General features: G+C 36.8%; 1 protein-coding gene, 2 long non-coding RNA genes and 1 other non-coding gene across 4 annotated transcripts; all 4 read right to left on the minus strand.

Annotated features, from left to right (window-relative positions):
- Nucleotides 1-3,084: 3,084 nt before the first annotated feature.
- On the minus strand, nt 3,085-9,133 carry si:ch73-25f10.6. Its single transcript, NM_001423403.1, is given in 2 exon segments — nt 3,085-4,511; nt 7,166-9,133. A coding segment is annotated over 1 exon segment (948 nt). The 5' UTR covers nt 8,138-9,133; the 3' UTR covers nt 3,085-4,511; nt 7,166-7,189.
- Nucleotides 9,134-10,051: 918 nt separating this feature from the next.
- On the minus strand, nt 10,052-15,384 carry si:ch211-152p11.8. The gene is made up of 11 exons (NR_186829.1): nt 15,007-15,384; nt 14,698-14,740; nt 14,452-14,506; nt 14,194-14,248; nt 11,812-11,870; nt 11,580-11,638; nt 11,333-11,387; nt 11,109-11,158; nt 10,642-10,702; nt 10,416-10,467; nt 10,052-10,238 (listed from the first exon to the last, which is right to left on the minus strand). It is a non-coding gene; the product is annotated as a si:ch211-152p11.8 (long non-coding RNA).
- LOC137488569 (small nucleolar RNA SNORD52) lies at nt 10,538-10,604 on the minus strand. Its single transcript, XR_011007646.1, has one exon. It is a non-coding gene; the product is annotated as a small nucleolar RNA SNORD52 (small nucleolar RNA).
- Nucleotides 15,385-17,566: 2,182 nt separating the features above from the next.
- Nucleotides 17,567-25,500, minus strand: LOC141379109 (uncharacterized). Its single transcript, XR_012395096.1, has 2 exons — nt 25,203-25,500; nt 17,567-25,005 (listed from the first exon to the last, which is right to left on the minus strand). It is a non-coding gene; the product is annotated as an uncharacterized lncRNA (long non-coding RNA).
- Between the last annotated feature and the right edge of the window lie 191 nt (nt 25,501-25,691).

Here is a 25,691-nt window from a genome sequence, read left to right on the forward strand (position 1 = left end):
AACATTTGCTGTCAATTCACTCACCCTCAGGTCATCCTGACTTTTAATTTTGTTGACAATATGGAATATTAGCTTAAACTGTGGTCCTTGGTGATTCATATAATGCAAGTCTGACATTTTGAGAGTAAATAAAAGCACTCGAAATAAATATGTGTGACTCTAAAACATGAAACAAAATCTGTTGAAGAAAAAGTCCTCTTGGACTACCGGAGCATGAGTAAATTAACAGCATATTGTCATTTAAACAACAGGATTGATCTATAACGTGTATAATTGGTTTATCATCCCTTCGTTCTTATGCCTTACATGAAATGAGCGATGGAGAATATCAGTCATCATGCGATGTAAGGTACATCATCTCATCCTGGGCTCCATGGCTGCATTTATTTAGCAGAAATTGGCATAAAATCCAGCTAATTATTGGGAACGAAGCATGCCGTCTGGCTTTACGGTGTAAACTGATTATGTTTGGTATAAAGGGTGCATGGCTGAATCCTGGCCAGTGGCCAAGACCAAATGCACATCATCTTTCCACTGATGTCAGATACAGTTGATTCCCATCAGGACCGTCACTGCAGTCATCTGTATCCCAGCATTCACATCAGTCTGTCCTCCCTTTACTCTGAATGCACCTGTATGTACATAGCAAAGGTCATAGAGTGGATTTAACACGAATAAACAGATGTTAAATTATGTTGTTTATATCTATTAAATGCTTAATGACAAAGTGTTTGCTTGTCTTTTTTCTTAGCCCTGTTTTGGTAATTAAAAATATACATTTATGTAAAAATTGTTCATGCATTATTGGTAATAATTATTGAGCGGCCATGTGGAAAATGACAATCATTTCAAAGAGAACTGATTTTGAAATGATTTTGAAAATAATTTTCATTAACCTCAACACATTTATGATCATTTTAGCTCAATAAAAGTGTCTAAATTACAAGTCAAGTGGTTTTAAGTAGGGCTGGGCGTTTTGGCCTAAAATCAAAATCTCGATTAATTAAACATTTTAACTCGATTACGATTTAATGAATCATTGTTTTATTGATTTATTTTAGTTTTTGCTCTCATAGTTCACTGTTTTGTACAGTAAATATGCTCACATATTACAAGTGAGAGATGTTTAAAAGAAGGGTGCATTAATTGATTTTAAAATAATTAAAGGAAACACTATAATAATGATTATTTATTGAACACCAGTGTTAAACAACTGAAATTAAAACACACATTGCCTAAAACCAACAGTCACTTTTGTCTAATAAAAAAGTGAAAATAACTAACTTGCCCTTTTGGAAACAAAATAATTTATTTTCAGTGTTTTCATATTAAAAGTAGAAATAAGCAGTATCTCTCCTACATAACTCTTGTATATCCTGTTAATAATATTTTAAACATTTCTTGAATCTTCTGTAAACAAATTTTATTGTAAACAATAATTTTATTGTAATAAAAAATACGCCATATCAAAGCATCTCTGGCGCAGTTTCCAATCATTGTCGATGTAGTGCAAACGTGCAATGTTTAGTTACATTTTTTGAGAGGTCCGCAGGTATGTGATCGCATGAAGGCTGCGCCGGATCGTAATGTGGGTTCCACGCAGAAGTATAAAAGAGCCTTAACAGAGTGGGGTCACGTGACTTCATACTTGGTAAGGAAAGTAATTAAAAAAATTCACCTGGAAAAATAAGATAGATTATAGGCTCTGATTGTCGATTCCGATTAATTATCGATTAATCGCCCAGCCCTTGTTTTAAGTATACATTAATCATTTGTTTTTTAAAAAATATTTTAAAGATATGACCAATAGCAATTTGAAAAAATATAGCCAAAAATTTTTAGTTTTGCTTAATGAGTCATTTTGGACCCATTCGTTTGTATATAGCACCTTTTGGTGTTAAATAATCTATGATGTTATATCAGTGACGGAAAAATTTTTTTTGTAAAATACACAGTCGTTTCCTGTATCTTACATTTACAAACTGTGTAGAATTAATGCTACTAAAAGTTTATCTCAAAGGTTCCAATAACTTCAAACTTGCATCAAAATTTGGATGACCATTTTCGCAGCCATGACTTGTTTGGCTATTATTTCTTATACTTGACAGGAAATGTTGAGGATAAACATGAATGTCATAATTCTTGAAATAGAAATCCTGGTTCAGTTTGACTAACTATAAGCACATTTTGTTCCTCAGACAGGCTCCTAACTCTCTCTTCTGATTTATTTGTTTCTTTAGGCAATCTATAGTGCTGTACATGTTTGTTTTTATAATCGGTTGGATTAGTACATCCAAAAACATGACAACTATTGATCAATTTCAGCAGCGATAATCAACTAAATATATCAGTTTCATTAAAAGTGGCATTGATTACATTCTGTACCTCCAATATGGCTAATGGGCTACATGCACACAGACTTTAAATTTCAGTCGGCCAGCCCCAGGGATTCTGGTTAATTGTCACCCCATACAAAATTGCCGCGTTTAAGTGGTTTCTTTAAAAAAAAACTGTGATCTTCAGTGCCTGGCTAAGACAAGATATAAAGTGGGTATCAGACCAAACTAGAAGCACTGCATTAAAGTATATTTGTAATTTTTCTAAATAATAGAAATGAATTTAACTACAGTATTTTCAAAGGAATTTCTGCACTAGCCTAATGATGATAATGGTGTCTGCGTTTAAATGGTCTTTTGACTCTTTTAACGCTTTAACAACCAAATGGATGCCTAAATCTATTTAACTTATTATTTTTGAATTACAACATCAGTGCTGTAAAAGGAGCCTTATGAAATTGAAAATAGTCACATACATCTTTCAGCAGATGTTCATCATTGGTTGACAAACACCAGCTTTGCATATTCCCCATTAATTCCACAATGTGAATGCTCGATTCATCTTTTTGAATAACCACAGTTGCCATCTCTATTATAGCACAACTTTTAGTTGGAACTGATATAGAGAATTTGGTGGACAAAACCATCGAGAAAAAAAAAAAAAATTCTCATAACCGATACAATCCATGTCCACATTTGTCCATGTCAGTTTATATAAGAAAGTCATCACACAGACAGACTCCAGACATGAAATGTGGAGAAAGGAATTTATTTTAAACTGTAAAGACTATTAAAGACTCAGTGTTTAGCACTTAAGAACTGTAGATGTAGGTCTCTCCATCTGTGTCCCACAATCTTTAATACATCAATCTCTGAGCTGCAATCGACATCACCCTACAGCAGATTTCATTTCTCTTCACAGCCTTCAGGGCTTCAGCAGTGGTCCACACATTGGTGGACTCAAGACTTACAAAAATGAAAAACATTTTAAAGACCCTTTAAATGGTTACATGTTTTCTTGCATTGCTCAAATTTGAAGTAAACGACGATTCTAGAGCTACTTTAAGTTTAATGCTTAAATAACAAACGTGAACAACGTTCGAGCCAGTACCCTAAAATAAACAAAGTCATTCACAATGTAAGAGTTTTCCGCAGTTCTATCTTAACATGCATAGATAAAAAGCTATTTGTTGAACACATTCGGGAAGAGAAAGCTATTCTTGCAAGCGCTAAACACATTTGTGCAACAAAGCATTGGATATAATGCAGCTGTGCAAAATTACTAAACTTCGTTACCCATAATTCCCTGTGAACTGGCCAAATAACCAGACATTATGAGGCACAAAAGATATAATCGATTGAAATAAAGAATGGCAATACATTTGAAATCAATCATAAACATGCTGTTATGAAGCTTACATTAACATTTGTCAAACAGAGTGGTTTTAATGCCATGTTTACCGGGTTAAAAGATTGGAAAATATAATCAATAAAGTAGTGTGCAGATTTGCTGCTTTTGAAAAGTGGTTTAAGTACAAGTAGCATCCAGATCCTTTACAACTGCTCTATAAAAGTTCATTGAGATAGTTTAGAAGTGAACAAGTGGGTTGAATGAAGGATGGAAGATATAATGGACTCAATCCATTAAACGGACGAGCACACATTAGATATGAACAATTCAGAGACGCTGTTTGAGGCAACACCCAGCTATGATTAAAGTGACACATGCAGATGTGCAGTACATACAGCGTGGACATTAAATCAACTTATCGTTTTATTTGGTTAAGCCTTTAAAATCATGTGGCATTCCATTCAAAGTCTCTGTAATATCCCTGACAATCAATCAGTCATTCAATGCTGGTTCTTCAGTTTAGTAGGTGACTTTTTCCTCCATTCTTTGCAGTGTCACTGTTGCTTTTCAATATTTATATTTCTACTTATCCATGTGTTGTGCTGGTATGATATGCAAATCTTTTTTTGGGGGGGGGGGGGTGGGGGGGGGGGTTATTAGATCTATATTTTAAGGTCAGGAAAAAAAAGTTCATCAATGGAGAGAAGAAGATGTGCTGGTGCGTTTAGGGTGCTTTTCTCTTGCTGATAAGAATCTTGTTGGTCGGTGTTGATGAAAGAGGAAATCTTCAATGAAATATCTTGGGTTTTCAGTTTGTCAGCAACCTGTGATGGAAACAGATCAATCATATAAGATCATGCCATATTTATGCATTATGCAACAATAAAAAACCTCATATTTGAACAGTTCATCTACACATGACAATTCTGCCATAATTTACTCACCCTGATATTATGCACAATAACTAAAGGTAACTACTACACAGAGGCACACATTGCAGTTCGTCATCTGCTATTTTGAACCCACAACTGATTATTACATCATAGCCATGGACCAATCCGCTTGTTAAGTCATGATGTATCGGTGACGTATAAAATACTGTTTCCGGGTCCAAGCCGCTACTCATTTGAATTAAGTAAATATTAGTTTATGAGCACTTTTTAGTCATATCACAAAAAGTTTTATAGAAAATGGTTGTACATATCAGTCTCTGGACTTGCTGCATCATAGACACCAATATTTTAACAATTAAAAAAAATCCTCACTTTCTGTCTATGATAATAGGCATGGATATAATATATATATTGCGATTGTGATTTTTGAAAGAAGCTGAAGTGAACCTTTCCAAAAACATTTCTTTTTTTTGAAAGGTGGTTTTAAGACAAGCTTTGTTGTGGTCTAACTTTGTTCAGACAAACAAAACAAGAGTTAGGTTATCGAATTTGCTTTGTATATTAAAAAACCATAAAAGGTTATTATTGTTGTTTTTGTTATATCTGTGGTATGATCTTTGCCACTGTGTTAAATTTATGATGAAATTTATAATTATGGTGGCTTGAGAAAGCCCACATACTGTTATACTACATAAACATATTACTCTTCCGTCTTCTTCTTCTTAGACTTTATTAAGAATAAATCTCCTCCTAGACCATTCACTACAACCACCAAACCTCCAAACTATACTGAATTAAGTCGCTGTATCTTTTCCAGCTGATCAGATTTTCGGTTTTCTGTAAACTGACGCAGAAAATTCTGAAAAGTCCCATCGACCTAACACTGGACCAAAGTTTGTAACCTCATAACTTTGCACCAGACTGTCATACAGACTTAAGGTTGGGCTCATTTAACTCAGACTACCAGACTGCTAATCACTGATGACCTTTCAACTTACTAGCCACAACCTAGCAACCACTTATGGCACCCTACTGTCATATAGACTTCCATTGTAAAAAAAAAAAAAAACTGCCATTGAAGTTTTATTGGACATACTAATGATGATGACATACCAATTCATACTAACAATATACAAATCTAGAAACATAACAAACATACCAATCATACTAGCAGCATGCTAATTCATACTAAATCAATGCTAACAACATGCTAATTCATAATAGAACCATGCTAATTTATGTTAGCAACTGCCTAGCAACAACTTAGAACATCTTAGCAACACCTTAGCAACCGCCTAGTAACACCCATGCAACCACCTAGCAAGATATATGCCAATCCATACTAGAAACATGCTAACCTATATGTAGATATCTATGCCAACTGTTTCAAACTTTTTAAAAATTATTTAAACTTTGAAACTACTTCAAACTCGGCTTTCTCAACCCCCTATAAAATTTGTCTACGAAATTTACTTTTCTAGATTTAAAAAATATTTTTATATTTATTGTTATTAAAAAAAAAACATTTCTGCTATGAACAAAACAACTTTTATTGTTTGTCACAAACACATACCTGTTTTTTTTTATCACATAACATTAGCAACATAATAGTAGCACTTCCATAAACAGGCACTCTGGCAAGTACAACAATCTCTGAAAATGCATCCCAGAGAAACAGAGATTATCATATAATCTTGGAAATGGAAATCATGTGTGGTTTAAAAATCACAAGCTGGTTTCACAGCTCTCCGATAATGTCACACTTGTTTTTCTATGGCTGAAGATTTAAGCCACAAGCCCTGCAGCAAAATTTAAGAGTCTTATAAGAAAACAAGAGACCGAGGAACAGCTTAACAAAAATCAAATGGTAATTTATAACTGATTGTTTAGTGGAAAATATGGTGAGGTGGGTCATGCCAAGCAATTTTTTTTTCATTCCACATTGCTATGTGGTTACTTACTACAGTGAAAGTAAAAAATGTGACTTGTTTCCATAATGACTTGTGGAACAATTTGTACAGTTTTGGAAAACTTCAACCTGTACCACCTAATTATTTGCCATTGATGGCGTAGATAGTGATACAGGTTAGTGGCGTACATTTTAATGTGTATTTATGGATGTAGCATGTGCTGAAAGTGTTGCAAATGCAAATTTTGGAAAACATGTTTCAAAGAGTTCGTTTTTGAGAATGATACAGGAATCACCTCCATGTAAACGACAAAAATCCTATTTTTTGAAAATGGTGGCATCATCTGTATTTAATCTAGGCAAAAGTACTTGACGAACGAAACAACGATGGACTACAGATCTGTGTGTGTGCCCGGTGCATAATGTTTCTTTACAGTAACATCAGCTACTGTTTTTGTCATCTGTGTTTTCATATAAACAAATCTTACGGACAATGTTGACTATTCAAAAATCTTTTCCATTTTTTAAACATTGTTGTCAATTAAAATGTGTAACTAGAGTTAGAAGTTTGTTTAAATCAACCCCAGGTATGACTAGAAATAAACCTTGACTTCAGTGTATTTCTTGCATAAATAATATTATAAAAACCATTTAGTTTCCAGAAAGAACTACTTACCCAAAATACACTTCTCCAAAGACTTCAACTCCTTTTTTTAACTCCTTTGTTGCTTTCATCAGCAGTCTGCTGTGGTTCATTCTGCTCCCATATGTCGGCCTGTTCTTCCTCACCCTCTGTGACCTCTTCGTCACCTTTCCCATCATCCCCTTCTGCCAGAGCTTCACTCTGACGAACACTGACAGAGATGACCATTGCTTGAATTATGCCATAAATCAAAGCAAATGGCAGCAGGTACTCCTGTACCACCCACAGCAGTCCAGCCATTCCAACAGCTGACACTATAAACATGGCCATGCCATGGAGCCACAGCTTCAGTGCCCCCTGCACCCCCAGCACGTCCAAAATGACCTTGGTTGGAGGGGATACAGTACTCAGGAAGCCTACTACGAATAAGTCAAAAAGATGTCGGAGGAAATTAAAACAAATGTCGTAATGTTCAGGCATGATGTTCCCCGTCCACGAGCGAGAGAAAAAGCGGAATGCTGACTTTTGGGACAGCGGCATTGGAGACGGCGGAGGTGTCCCGTAGTCTGATTCTCCATCAACCTCATCACTGTCCCATGTGCCTTCATTCCACCCAGCACATTTCTGCTGACGAAGTTTGGTGGATGATGATGATGATGACCACCGGGGCCAAAAAAAGTATCTGGATGGAAGCATTCGCCTCCACCAGCTTGGGGAGCTTTTGACCACAACCTTCTCAGTCTCAAGATCAGGCCTCAAAGCCCGAAGCTCCTCTACTTCCAAAGGCTTGAAATGCTCCTCAGTTTCCCAGAATTCCTCAGTAATTGTCTTTTGGTCCTTTTTGGCATTCTCACCCCTCCAAACCCAGGAAGTCAGTCCCCATAAGCCACTTTTAGTCTCATGTTTAATGGTGGCGGGTGTCTCTGGTTTGGTCGTACTGCCCCAAGACGAGTAAAGATTTGCTGGACTGACCCACCCCCAAACTCGCCCTACAACTGCTGTCATGTTGAAGCCTAAATATTGTTAAGGAATTCAATTTTCAGCTGGTGAATTTCACAAATAACTGACAAGAAGCAAGAAGAGTTTTAAGTTTATAAGTAAAATACTGAAATAGTAGTTTCTTTTAAAATGTATAAGTGTTTGTCCAACTACGAATAAAGTCCATTTACAATTTACAAAGGGAGTTAATTAAAACCCTAGGACATCTATAAAGTGTCAGTAAGTTACAAAGTTATTGATAAACAACTGTAATTAACCCAGTTATAGCAGTAAAGCACTAATATCGACTGGTAGCACAAATTAATATGGCTATTAAAGGTTTTAAATATATAAGGTTTTTAGTGTTCCCTAAAGTTTTATACTGACACAGGCGTTAGCAATGACACCTCAACAGACCTGTATTACAGCGTGTTTGTATTAGCACAAATGAAGTGTAAACTACACAAAGGCCACACCCGTGCCAAACTCAAAGCCAGGTAACGTTAGAGAATGTAATAAGAACATAAATTAGAAACATGCTAAAAATCACCGTGGTAGCATTGCTTGGTCTCAAGCAGCATTTTCCTCAGGCGAAACGGCGTCTGTTAGCATGTCTGAGCAAGCTTCACATCCAGGATCGTCTCCACAACTTGAAATGCTAAACTGTATTGATGTCAAACGGCGAATCGCTTTTGACAAGATAAATCAAACATACCTACGACGAGAAATCTTTAGTTTTGTTGGTTCTAAATGCAGGCAGGTACATCTTCCAGAGATTACAGCCCATCTGCTATAGGTGAAAAACAGTTGTATACACTTATCGAAGCCAGCTTCACATACCCGTTCATTAACACCCGGTATAGACGTGATCAAACTTTAACAGCTTAGCAAATAAACAGCTCGACGACAGCCAAATAACACAAACCAACGAAATTCATAAGGTTCTTTTAAACACGAAACGCAAACTGCCGTCGTGTCGTCTTAACTCGTGCGGGAGCCAGTTTAACTTACTTGACTAGGAATAAGCAGACTGACTCGTTTCAAAGAATCGACTCTTTCAAACGGCGTATTTTAATGAATTGGTTTAGTTTACCAATTCAATAGGGATTCCTTTACGTTGAAATCACAGGCCACTTACAGGCAGTCATTGCTTGAACATCCGAATAAAATCTTACGCTTGCGGCCAGTGCTGGGATTTTTTACGTTTTTAGTGAGGATTTAGTAGACGTTTTTATATAATTTTTTTTCAACTACAGGGATAAATGATACTTTTTAAGAAAGGCAACTAAACTCATATTTAAGCATTTTGTCATTTCAATTTATATCAATTATAACTTTAATTCATACTTTAAACCTTTTTTTTAATGTATGGCGGAGACTTTTGTTGAACCAAACAAAGCCCGTAACCCCCTTCAACTGGTTCACTCAAACGATCCGACTCGTTAGAACAATTCATTCACTAATCGGGCGTTGCTACGCAGTACTTACGTGCACAACCCGGTAACATTAAGTCATCGCAACAAAACGACCTTCACCATAAGATTTGTGACGTTACATCTGGACAAATAAAGTCCTTTTTTATGGATGTACGCACTTAATAGACTGCTAGTCGCAGACATGAATATGTAACGGCGTCTTTAGTTTACGCTACGTGAAGTCATGTAAAATAAGAGATGTAAACCTGAAAGCACGTTTCTATAATAAAAGTCCTTCGCGAACCAACAAATGGGTGGAATTACATGTTGAATCAATCAAATTCACATAGACGTGAATACAAAAATGCTAATACAAAGTGATTATATTATAAATAAATACATACATTTTATGAATAACCCAGTTCATACATTGCATAAATAATTTCTGCCTAGGAATGTTATATTGACTAAAAGTTAAAACCATACGCAATATTTTTATTTCATGCAAAAAACAAACATGGACAACTTTTCACTTTAGTTCTGATGTTTATTAAAAGCAATACTCTGTTGAAAAAGCAGTTTATAAAACTGAAAATGAGAAAATTAACTCAAACAGTCTATTGAATGCCACTAAACAAGCATTTAAATTGATGTATATCATTTTAATTCACCATTGTGCAGCAAACCAGTCACAGCTCCTCTTCGGTCACATCCTTGAAAGAAAACAAAATTGTATTAGACAACAAGACATGAAATAAAAGTTCATGCATTGTCTGTCAGTGTTTCAGTGCGCCGCGAGAAAGTTACTTCATTGACTTTCAGTGGAACCGAACAAACGCAGTCATCATTAACACAAGAAAAAGAGCTAGGTTTACTGAACCAGTATTTACACGGCTCCGCATTCATGTGTATGCAGCACCCCTTCACTGGCATCTCGTCAACCTAAAAACAAAATAAAATCCAATAATCAAAAGTTCTTAGTAACAAATACATGCTCATAATAAAAAAGCTGTGCTCAGAGAAATGTGTAGATCTTCATGTTGTTATCAGAGACTCTAGTCTATGGAATCATCACTGCACAATAGAGAATCAGCTCAGTTAGGTCAAAACGCCAACCTTTAAGCAGATTCATGAATCCAAGACATCCATGTTGGCTTCGAACCCTGTAGTTGAAAACCTTGAAAAGAAAGAAACTCTAGTTTTATGAATACTCATTACCTGCAACTGACCATTAATGGACAAATGCTTTTGAAAATGAATAAAAATATTTTTGTTCATTTACATGTGACTTGGGGCCTGAAAATTCACATACGTTTCTATTCAAGAGATCAATTTATTGGAAATAATGGTTACGATGAGTGTAAGCTTGAAAAAAAAAATTCACGTGCAACATTTAAACCAACTACCAGTCTGAAATGCTCAATTTCAGCTTTTTTCACTGAATTGTGAATGAGGATCTTTTTGACAGTGTTGACTTTTACAAGTGAAACTTTTCAGAAGCGCAAACTACAAAAAATATATAAAAAAAATTGCTGTGTAAATTTATCCTAATTTGTGAAGCTTTCATTGACGATCCTTCTTACCCATTGGATGTCAACTTAGAATCAGCCAGCAGGCTTTTGTTCCATTCAACCTATAAAAGTTATTACATTTTAGAAACATTCAAGCCACTTCAAATTAGTCTTAAGCAGTACTGCATGTGTTCAGTGCACTGTGAAGAGCTTCATGGAGAAATCAGAGACTCTAGTCTAAAGATTCATCATAACATGGCATTTCTTTAAAAGATTTTGCTTAAACTCATTCTCACCTATTGGCTGTGTATTGTTGGCATCAGCTATCTAGCAGCTTCAGTTTGATCCAAACTGTGAAAGTTATTTAAGCATTCAGGATCATTCAAGTAACAACAAACCACTCATTATTTTGTATTGCATGTGTACAGTGCACTGTGAACAGCTTCATAAGTAAATCAGAGACTCTAGTCTAAAGATTCATCATAACATGGCATAAATGAAAAAATGCTATCTTTGAAAGATTTATCGAAAACCCATTCTTACCCATTGGTCGCCTATTGTTGGCATCAGCTACCTGGCAGCCTCTGTTTTTCTCATCCAAACTGTGAAAGTTAAGCATTCAGGGTCATTTAAGCCACAGCAAACCACTCATTTTTTTTGTAGAGCATGTGTTCAGTGCACTGTGAAGAGCTTCATGGGTAAATCAGAGACTCTAGTCAAATGGTTCATCATGACATGCAATAATGTACAAAAGGCTTTCATTTTATGTAATTACCTCTTTTTTTTGCTGAAAGATGGCATCTGCTACAAGGCAACTGATTTCACTCATCTAACCTGTGAAGGTATTTTAACATTTAGGAATATTTAAGCCAAAAATAAATCCACCATAAGCAGTACCGCATGCGTTCAGTGCACTGTGAAGAGCTTCATGGGAAAATCAGAGACTCTAGTCAAATGATTCATCATTATATGCAATAATTGGCTAAAGCAGGGTTTCTCAACCACCTTCCTGGAGGACCACCAGCCCTGCACATTTTACATGTTTCCTTAACCAAACACAACGTATTCAGATCATCAGCTTATTAGCAGTGACTGAAAAACCGGTGATGGATGTGACAGACAAAGAGGTCATTCAAACAATGCAGTGTTAGTGGTCCTCCAGGAACATAGATGAGAAACTCTGGGACAACGTGCTTTCTTTGAATTGATTTTTTTTTTCCATTGGAAAAGCAATTCTTACCATTTTATTGTCAACTGTTGACATCGACTACCAGCCTCAGTTTCTTTGATCCAACCTGGGGCCTGTTTCAGTAAGGAGGTTCAAACAACTCAGAGTTTAAACTTGAACTCTGAGTTGATTAACCGAGAGATTAAAAACTCAGAGTTTTCGGTTTCAGAATAGCTGATCTGAGTTGGGTCAATCAACTTCGAGTAGACCAACTCAGAGTTAAGCACATACACCATGACTTTAAAAAGGCATTATCAATGGAGCGCAGACATTACGAGTGACTATGGCAATATCTTATAAAAGAGATCACCATTTCTTTCTCCAGCTGAACTTGATTTGCTCATGCAAAGTTATAGCAAATATGAGCGTATATATTTGAAAAGAAGCAACCATCAGTGAAGAAAAGACAGTTAGCGTGGGAAAACAGCTGCTCAAGTTAATGCCTAATTTCACTTTTTAAGTATTTAAATATTTAAGTATAATAAAATAAGTAATGTAATTTGTGACGTTTATTTTTTTTTCAAAACTTTTTTACACATTTATTAGTTTTAAATGATTTAACAGTGCACTTGTGTGTCTGCCTTTTTTATTGATCAAGTGATAGAGGTTAATATAACATTTAGAAGGTAAGCAGTACTAAAAATAATTTTTAGAAAGAATAATAATCCCATTAATCTAGTTACAGTGCATGTCGAAGGTGAATTTAATTTAATTATTTATTAAAAAAGGACAAGCCATTCTCGTACAGTTCTTCTGTGTGTGACTAAAATGTAGGCAATAGCTATGTTTCCATCCAAATATATTACATAAATGTATGTGCAAAACTGGAATATTGCATAAAAGATGCGAATAAAATTCCATCCAACGAGTCAAAGAGAAAAAAATCGTCACTTCCTGATTAAACTGGCACCAAATATCAAACAGAATTTACTGTGGTAGAAGAAGCTGCGTCAATTAATTCTTTATTTAGCCTAATTAATGTACTTGCGCCTCAATGTCAGAAGACAATGCTGAAACACAATGAACACGTGGGGGCGTCTGAAGCCATGAGACGCGGAGACTCTTGACACGCACCAGACGTTCGGAGGTAATTAATAATATACACAAATACTGAAACAGTTAAGGCATTTTAGAATGACTAACACAATAAGACATGTTACAGTGTGCTCAGCCTGCTGGTTTGTTCATTTACACACATTTTCATTATCATATGATCATGATCTTTTTTTTAATGTACATACTGTAATTTGTTCAGTAAAAGTGTTTCCATCGTAGTTTATGCGCACATTTTCTATCGAATAAAAGTTTATCCTACTCAGTTATGCACGTTTTTTATGCATATTTTAAAAAGTTATGTGCATCTTGACGTTTCTATCAATCATTTTTATGCACATATCCAAAATGAGCATTAAAATAGGTGGGTAGAAACGTAAGGCTAAGACGAGAAATACCGCTTCATCTTTAAAAAAGGGGAGGAGACAGACAGAAACTCTGAGTTTAGAGAATAAAACCTGCTTTTGACCAGGTTAGATTCACAGAGTAAGTTACCACAGTAACTGACTCTGAGTTAAAGTTACCTTTCTTTCAGAAACAGGCTTGACTTACCCTGCTTTCTCGAGTTTAACAAACCTGCCATTTTGAAACGGAAAACCCAGAGTTTCTCTCATTTCAGGGTTAAAATACTCTGAGTTTTCAGTTAACCTCCTTTCTGAAACAGGCCCCTGAGAAGGTATTTTAACATTTAGGAATATTCAAGCCAAGAACAAGATCCATCATAAACAGTACTGCATGTGTTCAGTGCACTGTGAAGAACTTCATTCTTAAATCAGAGACTCTAGTCAAATGATTCATCATTACAGGCAGTAATTGGCTAAAGGACAATGTGCTTTCTTTGAATTTTTTTTTTTCTATTGGAAAGGTAATTCTTACCAACTGATCGTCAACTGTTGGCATCATCTACTGGCCTCAATTTCTTCCATCCAACCTGTAAAGGTAACTTATTTAGGAATATTCAAGCCAAAAACTGAATCCATTGTAAGCAATGCAGCATGAGTTCAGTGCACTGTGAAGAACTTCATAGTTAAATCAGAGACTCTAGTCAAATGATTCATCATTACATGCAATAATTGGCTAAAAGATAATTTGCCGTCTTGGAATGAAACTTTTGGTTGAAAAATTAATTCTTACCAATTGGTCGTCAACTGTTGGCATCGTCTACCAGCCTCAATTTCTCTCATCCAACCTGTGAAAAATTACAATTAGGAACATTCGAGCCAAAACAAATCCATCATAAGCAGTACTGCATGTGTTCAGTGCACTGTGAAGAGCTTCATGGAGAAATCAGAGACTCTAGTCAAATGATTCATCTTTACATGCAATAAGGGCAAAATGCTGTCTTCGAAAAAAGGTTTTCATTGGAAAAGTAATACTTACATAATGGTTGTCAACAGTTGGCGTCAACGGCCTGCCATCCAACCTGTAAAGGTTATTTGAACATTTAGGTACATTCAAGCCACAACAAAAATCAAAAATGACTAGAACTGCATGCATTCAGTGCACTGTGAAGAGCTTCATGATTAAATCAGAGACTCTAAAGATTCATCATAACAGGCAGTAAAACAACATTTAAATCATATATTTTTATTAAAAAATCTCCAGTCATTTAGCATGTTTATATATATTTTAACATCAATCTAAAATCCTCTTTAAAAAAAAAAAAAAAAAAAGTGTTCTTGTACTTACAAGAAATCTGCGTTTGCCCTTTCGCACCGTTTCTTGGACTTTGGTTCTCTACACAACAATATTTATAAGCAGCAAGCATTTTCAAAAGCTTACTAAAAAATTATCAAGTCATATTCGATAAAAATGCTTAACTAAATAAAATTACGACCACGAGGGAGAGGCCGTGAGCAGCCAACGTCAGTTATTTTACAGATACTGCTTTCAGGTAAACGCACAGACTATCGACATTTTCAAAGTAAACGTGTATATATAATATAAAACCAAAAAGATATTTTAACTAATACGAAAGAAGCAAATTTGTCACTGTCTCCTAGCCCACAAACATCCGCATAATGAAGGATCATGGCAGCGTGCACGCAGGAACATTTAAAAGGGTCCTAATGCTGCAGAAGGGCAGGGTAGCGGAATATCTGCCTGAATGTAAATACAAGATTACATGAATGTAAGTCATTTTTATGATTTTTATTCTTAGTTTATGTCTTTTTATTTGAACCTTATGCAATTTATTTTAAAATCAATATCAACACACACAACGTATACTCAAATAATTATTAATTATGATCAAAAACAACAATAATTTATATGATAAAAATCCCCAAAACTGCCAACCTATTCTGGTTGGCAACTGCATTTCTTTTATTGTCAAAAACAAAATAAATAAATGTAATGTTAAGTTGCGAAAAGCTAACCGTTAACGTATATAGCGGCGAAAAAATCAGGTCTAACAGTTATTTTAAACACCTAGTAATATAATAGCTTCAGAAATGGTTTGTACTTGTTAAATATTTATAAATCAGTTACTGTTGAATTTTTCAACCTAGTTTTCAAACATAGGCACGTGGTGGCGCAGTGGGTGGAGCTGTCGTCTCACAGCAAGAAGGTTGCTGGTTTGAGCCTCAGCTGGGTCAGTTGCCAAATCTGTGTGGAGTTTGCATGTTCTCCCCATGTTCGTGAGGGTTTCCTCCTGGTGCTCCGGTTTCCCCCACAGTCGGGTAATTTGTCTGTGGTGTATGTGTGTGAATGAGAGTGGGGCCAGTGATGGGTAAAACATATGCTGGATAAATTAGCGGTTCATTCCACTGTGGCGACCCCTGATTAATAAAGGGACTAAGCTGAAAAGTTTAGAAATGTTCAAGAACAGGATTATTAGTTGTGTATGTCTGTATGTGGTGTGGAAATATGGAACATCTGGAACAGACTCTCAAACAATGTCAGGATATTAATCAATAAAAAAGTTGTATAAATATATATTATTAAAGGAATATTTAATAGAGGTCATTGAAAAAAAGGATAAAATGAGAAAGGTATGATGAAATTTCAATTAATGCCTGTTTACAATACTATGTATTTTTTTGGGTCTCTGTTACAAAATGTAAATGGAATCAAACATAATATGTCAAAGATGTCAGAAGGAAAAAATATGTCTCATGCAAAGCTCATATGTCTCATGTGAAAAGAACAGATAAGCAAAAGAAGAAATATGTTTACGTGATAGAAGAATGATGTGTAATAATGGGGTGGGAAAATAATAAGTTTGTGCTTCATCCCGCTCCATTTTTGACCATGCATGGTAAAATGTTTTTTTTTTTGTCAAATAATTTTTAATGTACGATATTTCTGTTGGAAAATAAATAAATCAAATCAAAATTATAATTTTATCGCTAATATATTTTTGAAAACTCGATTGTATCCAAATAAAACATTTTAGAAAATTACCAAGCATTTTTATATTGTATATACACACAATTATATATATATATATATATATATATATATATATATATATATATATATATATATATACACACACATATAAGCACACACACACACACACACACACACACAGTTGAAGTCAACATTATTAGCCCCCCTTATTAGCCCTCGATCTTGTTTATTTTTTTCTCTGTTTAATGGAGAGAAGATTTTTCCAACATATTTCAATAGTTTTAATACCTCATTTTTAATAACTGATTTATTTTATTTTTGCCATGATAACCGTAAATAATAATTTACTAGATGTTTTTCAAGACACTTCTATACAGTTTAGAGTGACATTTAAATGCTTAATTAGGTTAATTAGGGTAACTAGGCAGGTTAGGTTAATTAGTTAGGTTAATAAGTTATTGTGTAACGATGGTTTGTTCTATAGACTACCGAAAGAAATATAGCTTAAAGGGGCTAATAATTGACCTTAAAATGGTTTTAAAAATTCAAAACCGCTGAAGAAAAAATATTATCTTACTGTGAAAACTCCGTTGCTCTGTTAATCATCATTTGGAAAATATTGACAAAAGAAAAAAAATTCAAAGGGGGGCTAATAATTCTGACTTCAACTATATATATATATATATATATATATATATATATATATATATATATATATATATATATATATATATATATATATATATATAAACCTCTATATCTCGTGACACTCTTAAAATATATAATTAATAGTCAGTGTAACGTTAATCACTTTTGCTTAAATATGTTTGGTTGTGTGACCGGTCCTCGCTTTACTCTGCGTTGTGTTGTGATTAGGCGAAAGGAACCAGTCATATGGGAATTAACAGGCTTTTATTCTGTATGAATAAAGCAAACAAATGGCAAAGCTGAGTATATGTGCCTTCCTTAGGAGCTCACCAACCTCTCCTCAATCGCGTTTGCCGCGAACTGACATAAATAAAGTTGAAGTGTGTTTAACATACACCAAAAAAAGAAACATTATACATAAATTCAAAAACATAACAGAAGCATAAACACATATGTAAACACATACCTGTATGAATAAAGCAAACAAATGGCAAAGCTGAGTATATGTGCCTTCCTTAGGAGCTCACCAACCTATTAGTGAAAGGGATAATTCTCACTACAAAGCTTGCACATTCATGCTTATAAACTTTACCCACAATACATGCCTCATATACATTCAACCCCTCATACATGTTTAAACATCAATGTAATGCAATTTAGAACACCATTACATGTGTTATTATGATAAACAACACTTATATGTTATATTTTAACCGGAGCTTCAGTAAAACTCACCTCTCCTCAATCGCGTTTGCCGCGAACTGAGTGAGAGCAGGCGGAACCGGAAAACGACACTTAAAGGGGCCACGCGCAATTTTCCAAAATACACCAACACATTGAAAACAAACACAACTATGATTTCATTAACTCTGAAATATAAGATATATAAAGAACAACTTTGAAAATACACAATTAAATAAAAATAATTGATGAGTAACAAGGAGAATTTTGAGTGAAATTAATAAAAATAATATAACACCTGTTACATTCACCTCCCCTAATTTCATCAAAATTTCTGCACATCTATGAAGAGGAGTTTTCAAGAAATCCCATTACATGAACATCATAATTACAGCACTGAAAGCTATCTGTCCTGACAGATACAGAGGAATTTGAGGTTGATCAGGCCTCAAAACCTCTTAGTAAAGTATGTTGCCAAATACACCATACCACATGTAATCATTTGTGTGAAATCCTCACTCACATAAAGTGTCTTATATGCAATTTAACAGCATCGATTATCTGCCAAAATGACCAAAAAAAAAGTAGACTTGTCAAAATATAGTGTCATCAAAACAAACTTAAAACTGACTGAGACTTTTTTAGAAAACTGTTCGACAAGTTTGGCATTTTGAATGGCTTTTGGGCCATGGTCTCTATAAGACGGTTGACTCTCTTTACGACTCTACCAGCTCGTGTTGTAATTTTGCCTTGTTCGTGATCTGACGACAACACATCTACAATCACTGAATCACCAACGTCTGGATTGGACATAACAGAATTAGCAGATGGACTGTCACTGTTAAAATCACATGGACCTGAAGCCTCATCAGAAAGGATTTGGATTTGACTCCCTGAATTGGAATCACCATGGTAAGTGTCACTACTATCAACATCTTGTTGTATTGGTTCGTCAACAGACAGTGAATTTGGTGAATGTTCTCTGTTTAATGCCCCTGAATATGTTTTGTTTGTAGAAGTCTCATCCTCCAGACAATCAGTGGAATTGGATAATAGGCTCTCACACTCTGAGTCATCTGAGCACTCCTCAGTTGCTGATTCGTCTGATGTCTCCTCTGGAAGTGTTACAGGTAAGAAACTAATATCCAAGAGCATGTTCCGATGAACCACTTTGGTTAGTCCTTTATCATCCTCCACCTTGTATATGTGTGTTTTAGGGTCACTATCCACGATGGTATATACGGTAGGTTCCCATTTATCTGCTAACTTCCGTTTGCCTCTTTCGCTTTTGTTGGCAATCAGCACTCTGTCTCCACAGTGTAGATGTACCCCTTTTATCCTGCGGTTATACATCTCAGCCTGTTTATTTTGTTCTTGTGTGGCATGTTTTTGGGCAATTTCAGCTGCTTCTGAAAGGTGAGACATCAATGCAGCAGCATAGTTGCTATAATCAACAGTTACAGGATCATTCAAAACTTGTTTAAACATTACATCCACAGGCAACCGTGGTATGCGCCCAAACATAAGCTGAAAAGGGGCATAACCAGTTGTTTCATGTACTGTTGAATTATAGGCGAACGTCAGAGTCTGTATCTGTTGTGGCCACTTGTCCTTAGATCTCAAGGGCAATGAACGTATCATGGTCCCCAATGTTCGGTTAAACCGTTCTGTGATGCCATTGCCCATAGGATGATAGGCAGTCGTGCGAGACTTGGAGACACCAGAAAGCGCCAGAAGTTCAGCGATAAGCTCGCTCTCGAAATTTGTGCCTTGATCTGTATGGATTCGCTCAGGGAAACCATAGACACAGAACACATGATCCCATAACTTCCGAGCGACTTGCTTAGCTGTTTGGTTAATGCAAGGAAAAGCATGTGCGAGCTTAGTGAAATGATCTGTCAAGACCAACACATCCACTGAACGTTGCTTATTATCCTCTGCACTCCAAAAGTCAAGACAAACCAACTCCATTGGCGCAGAAGTTTTTATGCTTTCCAGTGGGGCTCTAGCAGCTGGCTCAGGTGTTTTAGCCAGAATACACCTCCTGCAACACTTGACATACTCCTTAATCTCATGGTCCATCTTGGGCCAGAAAAATCGCTGTCTTGCTAAATGAATTGTTCTAGCCTGTCCTTGGTGACCAGCAAGATCATGGAGACCACTCAAAGCTTTTTCCTTCATACATTGAGGGAGAACATACTGGTGGCGTTTCTGTCTGCTTACTGGGTCCTTTGTCACTCTATACAAGATCCCGTCCTGGATTCTCAGACGATCCCACTGCTTTATGAGTGTTAGAGCTCTGATATCCAACTGGTCTCTTTCTCGTCGAGAAGGGCGTCTTTTCCGAATTACTAAAGGGAGAACTTTCGAAATAGTACTGTCAAGCTCTTGACTCCTTTGCAACTCATCATGAGAAAATCCAAGTAAAGAGATTTGGTTAGCAGCTGCAACCTGACAGACAGATTGTGCCAACTGGACTGCACGAGTAAATGTAGCAGTTTCCCACTCATCATGGACTTGGCAAAGTAACTTGATGACTACTGAGTCACATGGTTGCTCATATCTGGATAGACATTCCACACGATCATTACACTTGTGGCACTCAACCTTTAATCGAAATGCATCTTGTATACCATCTTCCTTAACGGCATCAGCTTCAGTCAGGAGATGGTTGTAGCTTTCATTCATGAGTCTGTGACTAACTGTTCTCGCAAACGGGTCTCTACTTAAAGTGTCAGCCACCACATTCTTTGTTCCTGCGATATGCTTAATGTCAAAAGAGTAAGGGGCTAGTTTTGAGACCCACCTTTGTTCACAGGCATCAAGTTTTGGCTTTGACATTATGTAAGTAAGCGGATTGTTGTCAGTCCAAACTGTAAAGGTGTGCCCTTTGAGCCAATGGCTGAACTTTTCGCACACGCTCCACTTCAAAGCCAGAAACTCAAGCCTGTGAGCAGGATACTTTTTCTGTGACACACTCAAGGTCTTGCTGGCGAAAGCAATAGGTCTGGCTATTTCTTCCCCTGCTGGAACTTGGGAAAGCACGGCGCCAAGCCCATCCAAAGATGCATCGATAGAGAGAATGAGTGGTTTTGAGAAATCAGGATGTGCTAGAACAGCACATTTCAACAACTTCTCCTTAAGCATGCTGAAAGCAACATCGCACTCATCTACCCAGTCACTGGGATTCAGCTTCCGAAATGTGCCAACATGCTTCCCAGATCTCCCTTTACCTCGTCTCTTTTGACCTGCAGTTAGAGCAAAGAGGGGCTTAGCAATCGCAGAACAATTAGGAATGAAATGTTGATAGTAAAAAATCATTCCTAAAAACGACTTAATTCTTTTTGGTGATGGAGTGCAACCATCCTCCTCCATGAGCTGTGACTTGGACATTTTAGATATAACATCTACCTTAGCAGAATCCACAGAAATGCCGCTTCCAGAAATAATATGGCCTAAAAATTTTACTGAATCACGCAAGAACTGGCACTTCTTGGGACTCAACTTTAGGCGATGCATCCTAAGCCGGTGGAAAACTATTTCCAGCCTGTTCAAAGCTTCTTCCTCAGTAGATGCAAATACAAGTAAATCATCCAAGTAGCAGAGTAAGCTGCTAAAGTTCATGTCTCCAAAAATGCTAAGCATCATCCGCATGAATGAAGCTGGGCTGTTGCACAAACCCTGGGGCATGCGGTTGTACTCATGTAGCCCCATAGGAGTAACGAAAGCGGTGTACTTCTTGTCCTGTTCCCTCATAGGCAAATTATAAAATCCTGAGGTTAGGTCCATCGTACTGAAGTAATTATTACCTCCTAAAGCAGCCAAGCAGTCCGACTGATGGGGGAGTGGGTGAGCATCTTTGAGCGTTCTTGCATTAAGCCACCGAAAGTCTGTACAAATGCGAAGACTTCCATCTTTTTTCCATACAAGCACTAACGGTGATGCATATTCGCTGACAGATTTTCTAATAATCCCTTGCTCCTCCATTTCAGTTAGCGCTTGCCGCAGTTTTTGGTAATGGGCAGGAGGAATCCGACGATATGGTAATCGGAAAGGCCTCTCATCTGTAAGTCGTATACAGTGTTCAAATTCCTTGGCTTCGCCACAATCTAACGGATGTTTAGAAAAGACATCATTGTACTTGATCAATAACTGAACAAGTTTCTCCTTAGATGCATCCGTGACTTTGCAGAGATCGATGTCAATTTCATCCAATCCAACATCATTTAGTTTTGAATTTGAAGTACAACTTGTATTCGGTTGTGTCTCTGAATTAACCATCTGTATCTTTCCAGTGCCCTGCAAGATGGGGAAATCCTCGACAGCCAGACAAGGTGAAACATCTGCCAGTATACGATTTTTTCTCAGTGTGACAGGTAGGTCAGATAAGTTGGTTATTTTCATAGGAACCCACCTATCACCCCACATAGATGTTATCACCCGTGCAACCATGATGTTTCTTGGCATAGTCTTGGAAGTTGTTGGTTCAACCAAAATAGTGCTCCCTAGGGACAATGGAGTCTTACTAGGCAGTCGACCCCACACTAAATGTTCTTGTCTAGCAGCAAGAGTAACAGCACGCTGGAGTTTTACTGTTCCAATCTTGTGAGGGATCTCATCATGTCGCCAGCGTGTGATATTTGACATCACATCCAAAAAGTGTTCCCCTTCCTGTGATAGCTGTGTGGGACTCTGTGATATGAAATCCCAGTACTCATCAGTGTTCTTCATTTTGCTCACGATGTGTTTTATCAAGTTAGTACCAAGAATCAAATCATCGTGCTGACCTGGGACCACAAGAATTGGAACTCGACAGCAAATGCCATAAACTTTCATGTTAACTTCGTACAAACATTTTGGTTGCGCCGTCCTACCTCCAACACCCACAAGAACAATATTCTCCGGGAGTGCTCTCTTATCCAAAACAGCGTTTTCAGACAGCAACTTTTGTTCGGCTGCTTCACTTAGTGTACAGGACATAGAGCCGGTGTCAAGCATTCCGTTCAAGTGGAAGTGATCATTCAAAATCACAGAGGTATAGAATAAATCGTCAAAAGGCCTTATTTTCTGTATATTTTGTGTGTATATAACATGAGTACCATCAGAAACTGCATTACATGCATTCTCATACTGTCGTTCCAGATCCATCATGAGGGTTTCATCATCACCCACACATCCCCTCACCGAATGTGGGTCTAATGGTTTAACGGACCAGTTCCTTGTGAGGAGTAGTTTACGTCTGGACTGTGTCGACTACTCCAGTTTGGGCACTCTCTCTTTCTGTGTCCATATTCAAAGCAAGACAGGCACAAACCTTCTCTTCTGCAATGCGCTACTGTAGAATGATTAGTAGCTCTGCACACTTTGCAAAACATCCGTCTCGCATTCGCATGTCTATAATCTTCAGGTACAGATGGAGTCTGTGCATTTTGTTTCAGCACACGATCAAGCAGATTGATAAGAGACTGTGTGCAACTGTCGCTTGACTGAACTGATGGTGGTAACGGTGACACATTTTGACCTGCTGATACATCTGGTTCATTCCCAGACAATTCACCATCCAAAGTCGGTGCTTGAGCATAAGTGGCAACAGGCTTCATAAAGGCAGAACGATTAGACTGTGCCTTCATCTGCGCTCTTTTCTCAGCTTGAAATTCATCAAGGCGTTCTTGTATTTCAGCTGCAGTCCATTTATCAGCAGTCTTAAATTTTAAGATGGCAGAAAGAGAATGATCAGGGCAGTATTTAACAAACATCATCGTCACTTCACGGTTGGGATCTTCAATACTTCGTCCCTGTCTCCTCAAACACTCATCTGCTATATCAACAGCTTTATTAAGCCGAATCCAATACTCCATAGCAGTTTCTCCTGGAACAGGTAAGGTACCATAAAAATCAGCTAGCGGCATCGAAGAATATGTCAAGTCACTGAAATGTTGCTTTAGTATGTCTGTGACAACTCTTGGGTCTTTTTGTGGCTGCAATAATGGGTTGCTACGAAGAGTAATCTTTATTATATCTTTGGCTCTGCCTGTTAAGTTCGACATAATTTCATCAGCTTGTTCAGGTAGAGGGATGCCTTTCTTTCTCAGATAAACGTTCATGAGTTCTTCCCACTCATGTACTGTCAATTTGTCAGATCCATCCCCTCTGAAGCAGGGGGGTGCCTTAACATCAGGCTTCATAACCAGCTTCATACCAGTTAAATTGAGAGACGGTGACTCAGTGAGAACCTGGCTTGTTCTTATGCTCTGTGGTTGATTATCAATAGTTTCGTTCTTTTCGCTACCTTTTTTCAGCTGATCAGATATTGACTGACCTATTTGTTGAGCCAGCTGTGTGATCAAATTACTCAGGTCAGTGTTACTGCACTTATTATCATGTGACTCAGCATTTACACACTGTTCAGTATTGTGCACCCTATCAGAAGTACGGGTAGAGCAAAAATTGGGACTACCAAAATTAACAGCTCTTCTTAGTGGGGTATGTCCAAGTTCACCAAAGATACGCCCCCTAGCAAAACCCAATTCAAACCCATTACTAGCTGAAAGATCTGTCTTCTCACCCTCTTGTGACATCTTAATTAATAATGATCACCAAAAATAAACAGTTGATAAAACAAAAAAAATAGTCAGATCATTAACGTAAAATTAATTCACAAGTAATTGTTTTTTTTTTTCTTTCTTTTTTTTTTTTTTTTTTTTTGTCCTTTATATTTTTTCTACTGTCTTTGGTAAGATTAATTTCAAACTTTCAGCCTTCTTTTTTTTCTGTATGCACGGGTTAATGTCCAACCTCTTCCCTTTTGACACAGATACCAGCAGAAATCAGATGTCCAACGATGCAGTATACCCCGGCGACCAAACTGGCGTTGATCAAGCAGAATCCATGATGACACATCAGTTGAAAGTCACGGCACCAATGTGACCGGTCCTCGCTTTACTCTGCGTTGTGTTGTGATTAGGCGAAAGGAACCAGTCATATGGGAATTAACAGGCTTTTATTCTGTATGAATAAAGCAAACAAATGGCAAAGCTGAGTATATGTGCCTTCCTTAGGAGCTCACCAACCTCTCCTCAATCGCGTTTGCCGCGAACTGACATAAATAAAGTTGAAGTGTGTTTAACATACACCAAAAAAAGAAACATTATACATAAATTCAAAAACATAACAGAAGCATAAACACATATGTAAACACATACCTGTATGAATAAAGCAAACAAATGGCAAAGCTGAGTATATGTGCCTTCCTTAGGAGCTCACCAACCTATTAGTGAAAGGGATAATTCTCACTACAAAGCTTGCACATTCATGCTTATAAACTTTACCCACAATACATGCCTCATATACATTCAACCCCTCATACATGTTTAAACATCAATGTAATGCAATTTAGAACACCATTACATGTGTTATTATGATAAACAACACTTATATGTTATATTTTAACCGGAGCTTCAGTAAAACTCACCTCTCCTCAATCGCGTTTGCCGCGAACTGAGTGAGAGCAGGCGGAACCGGAAAACGACACTTAAAGGGGCCACGCGCAATTTTCCAAAATACACCAACACATTGAAAACAAACACAACTATGATTTCATTAACTCTGAAATATAAGATATATAAAGAACAACTTTGAAAATACACAATTAAATAAAAATAATTGATGAGTAACAAGGAGAATTTTGAGTG

This window comes from Danio rerio, chromosome 19 (genome assembly GCF_049306965.1).
Source record: "Danio rerio strain Tuebingen ecotype United States chromosome 19, GRCz12tu, whole genome shotgun sequence".
NCBI lineage: Eukaryota > Metazoa > Chordata > Actinopteri > Cypriniformes > Danionidae > Danio > Danio rerio.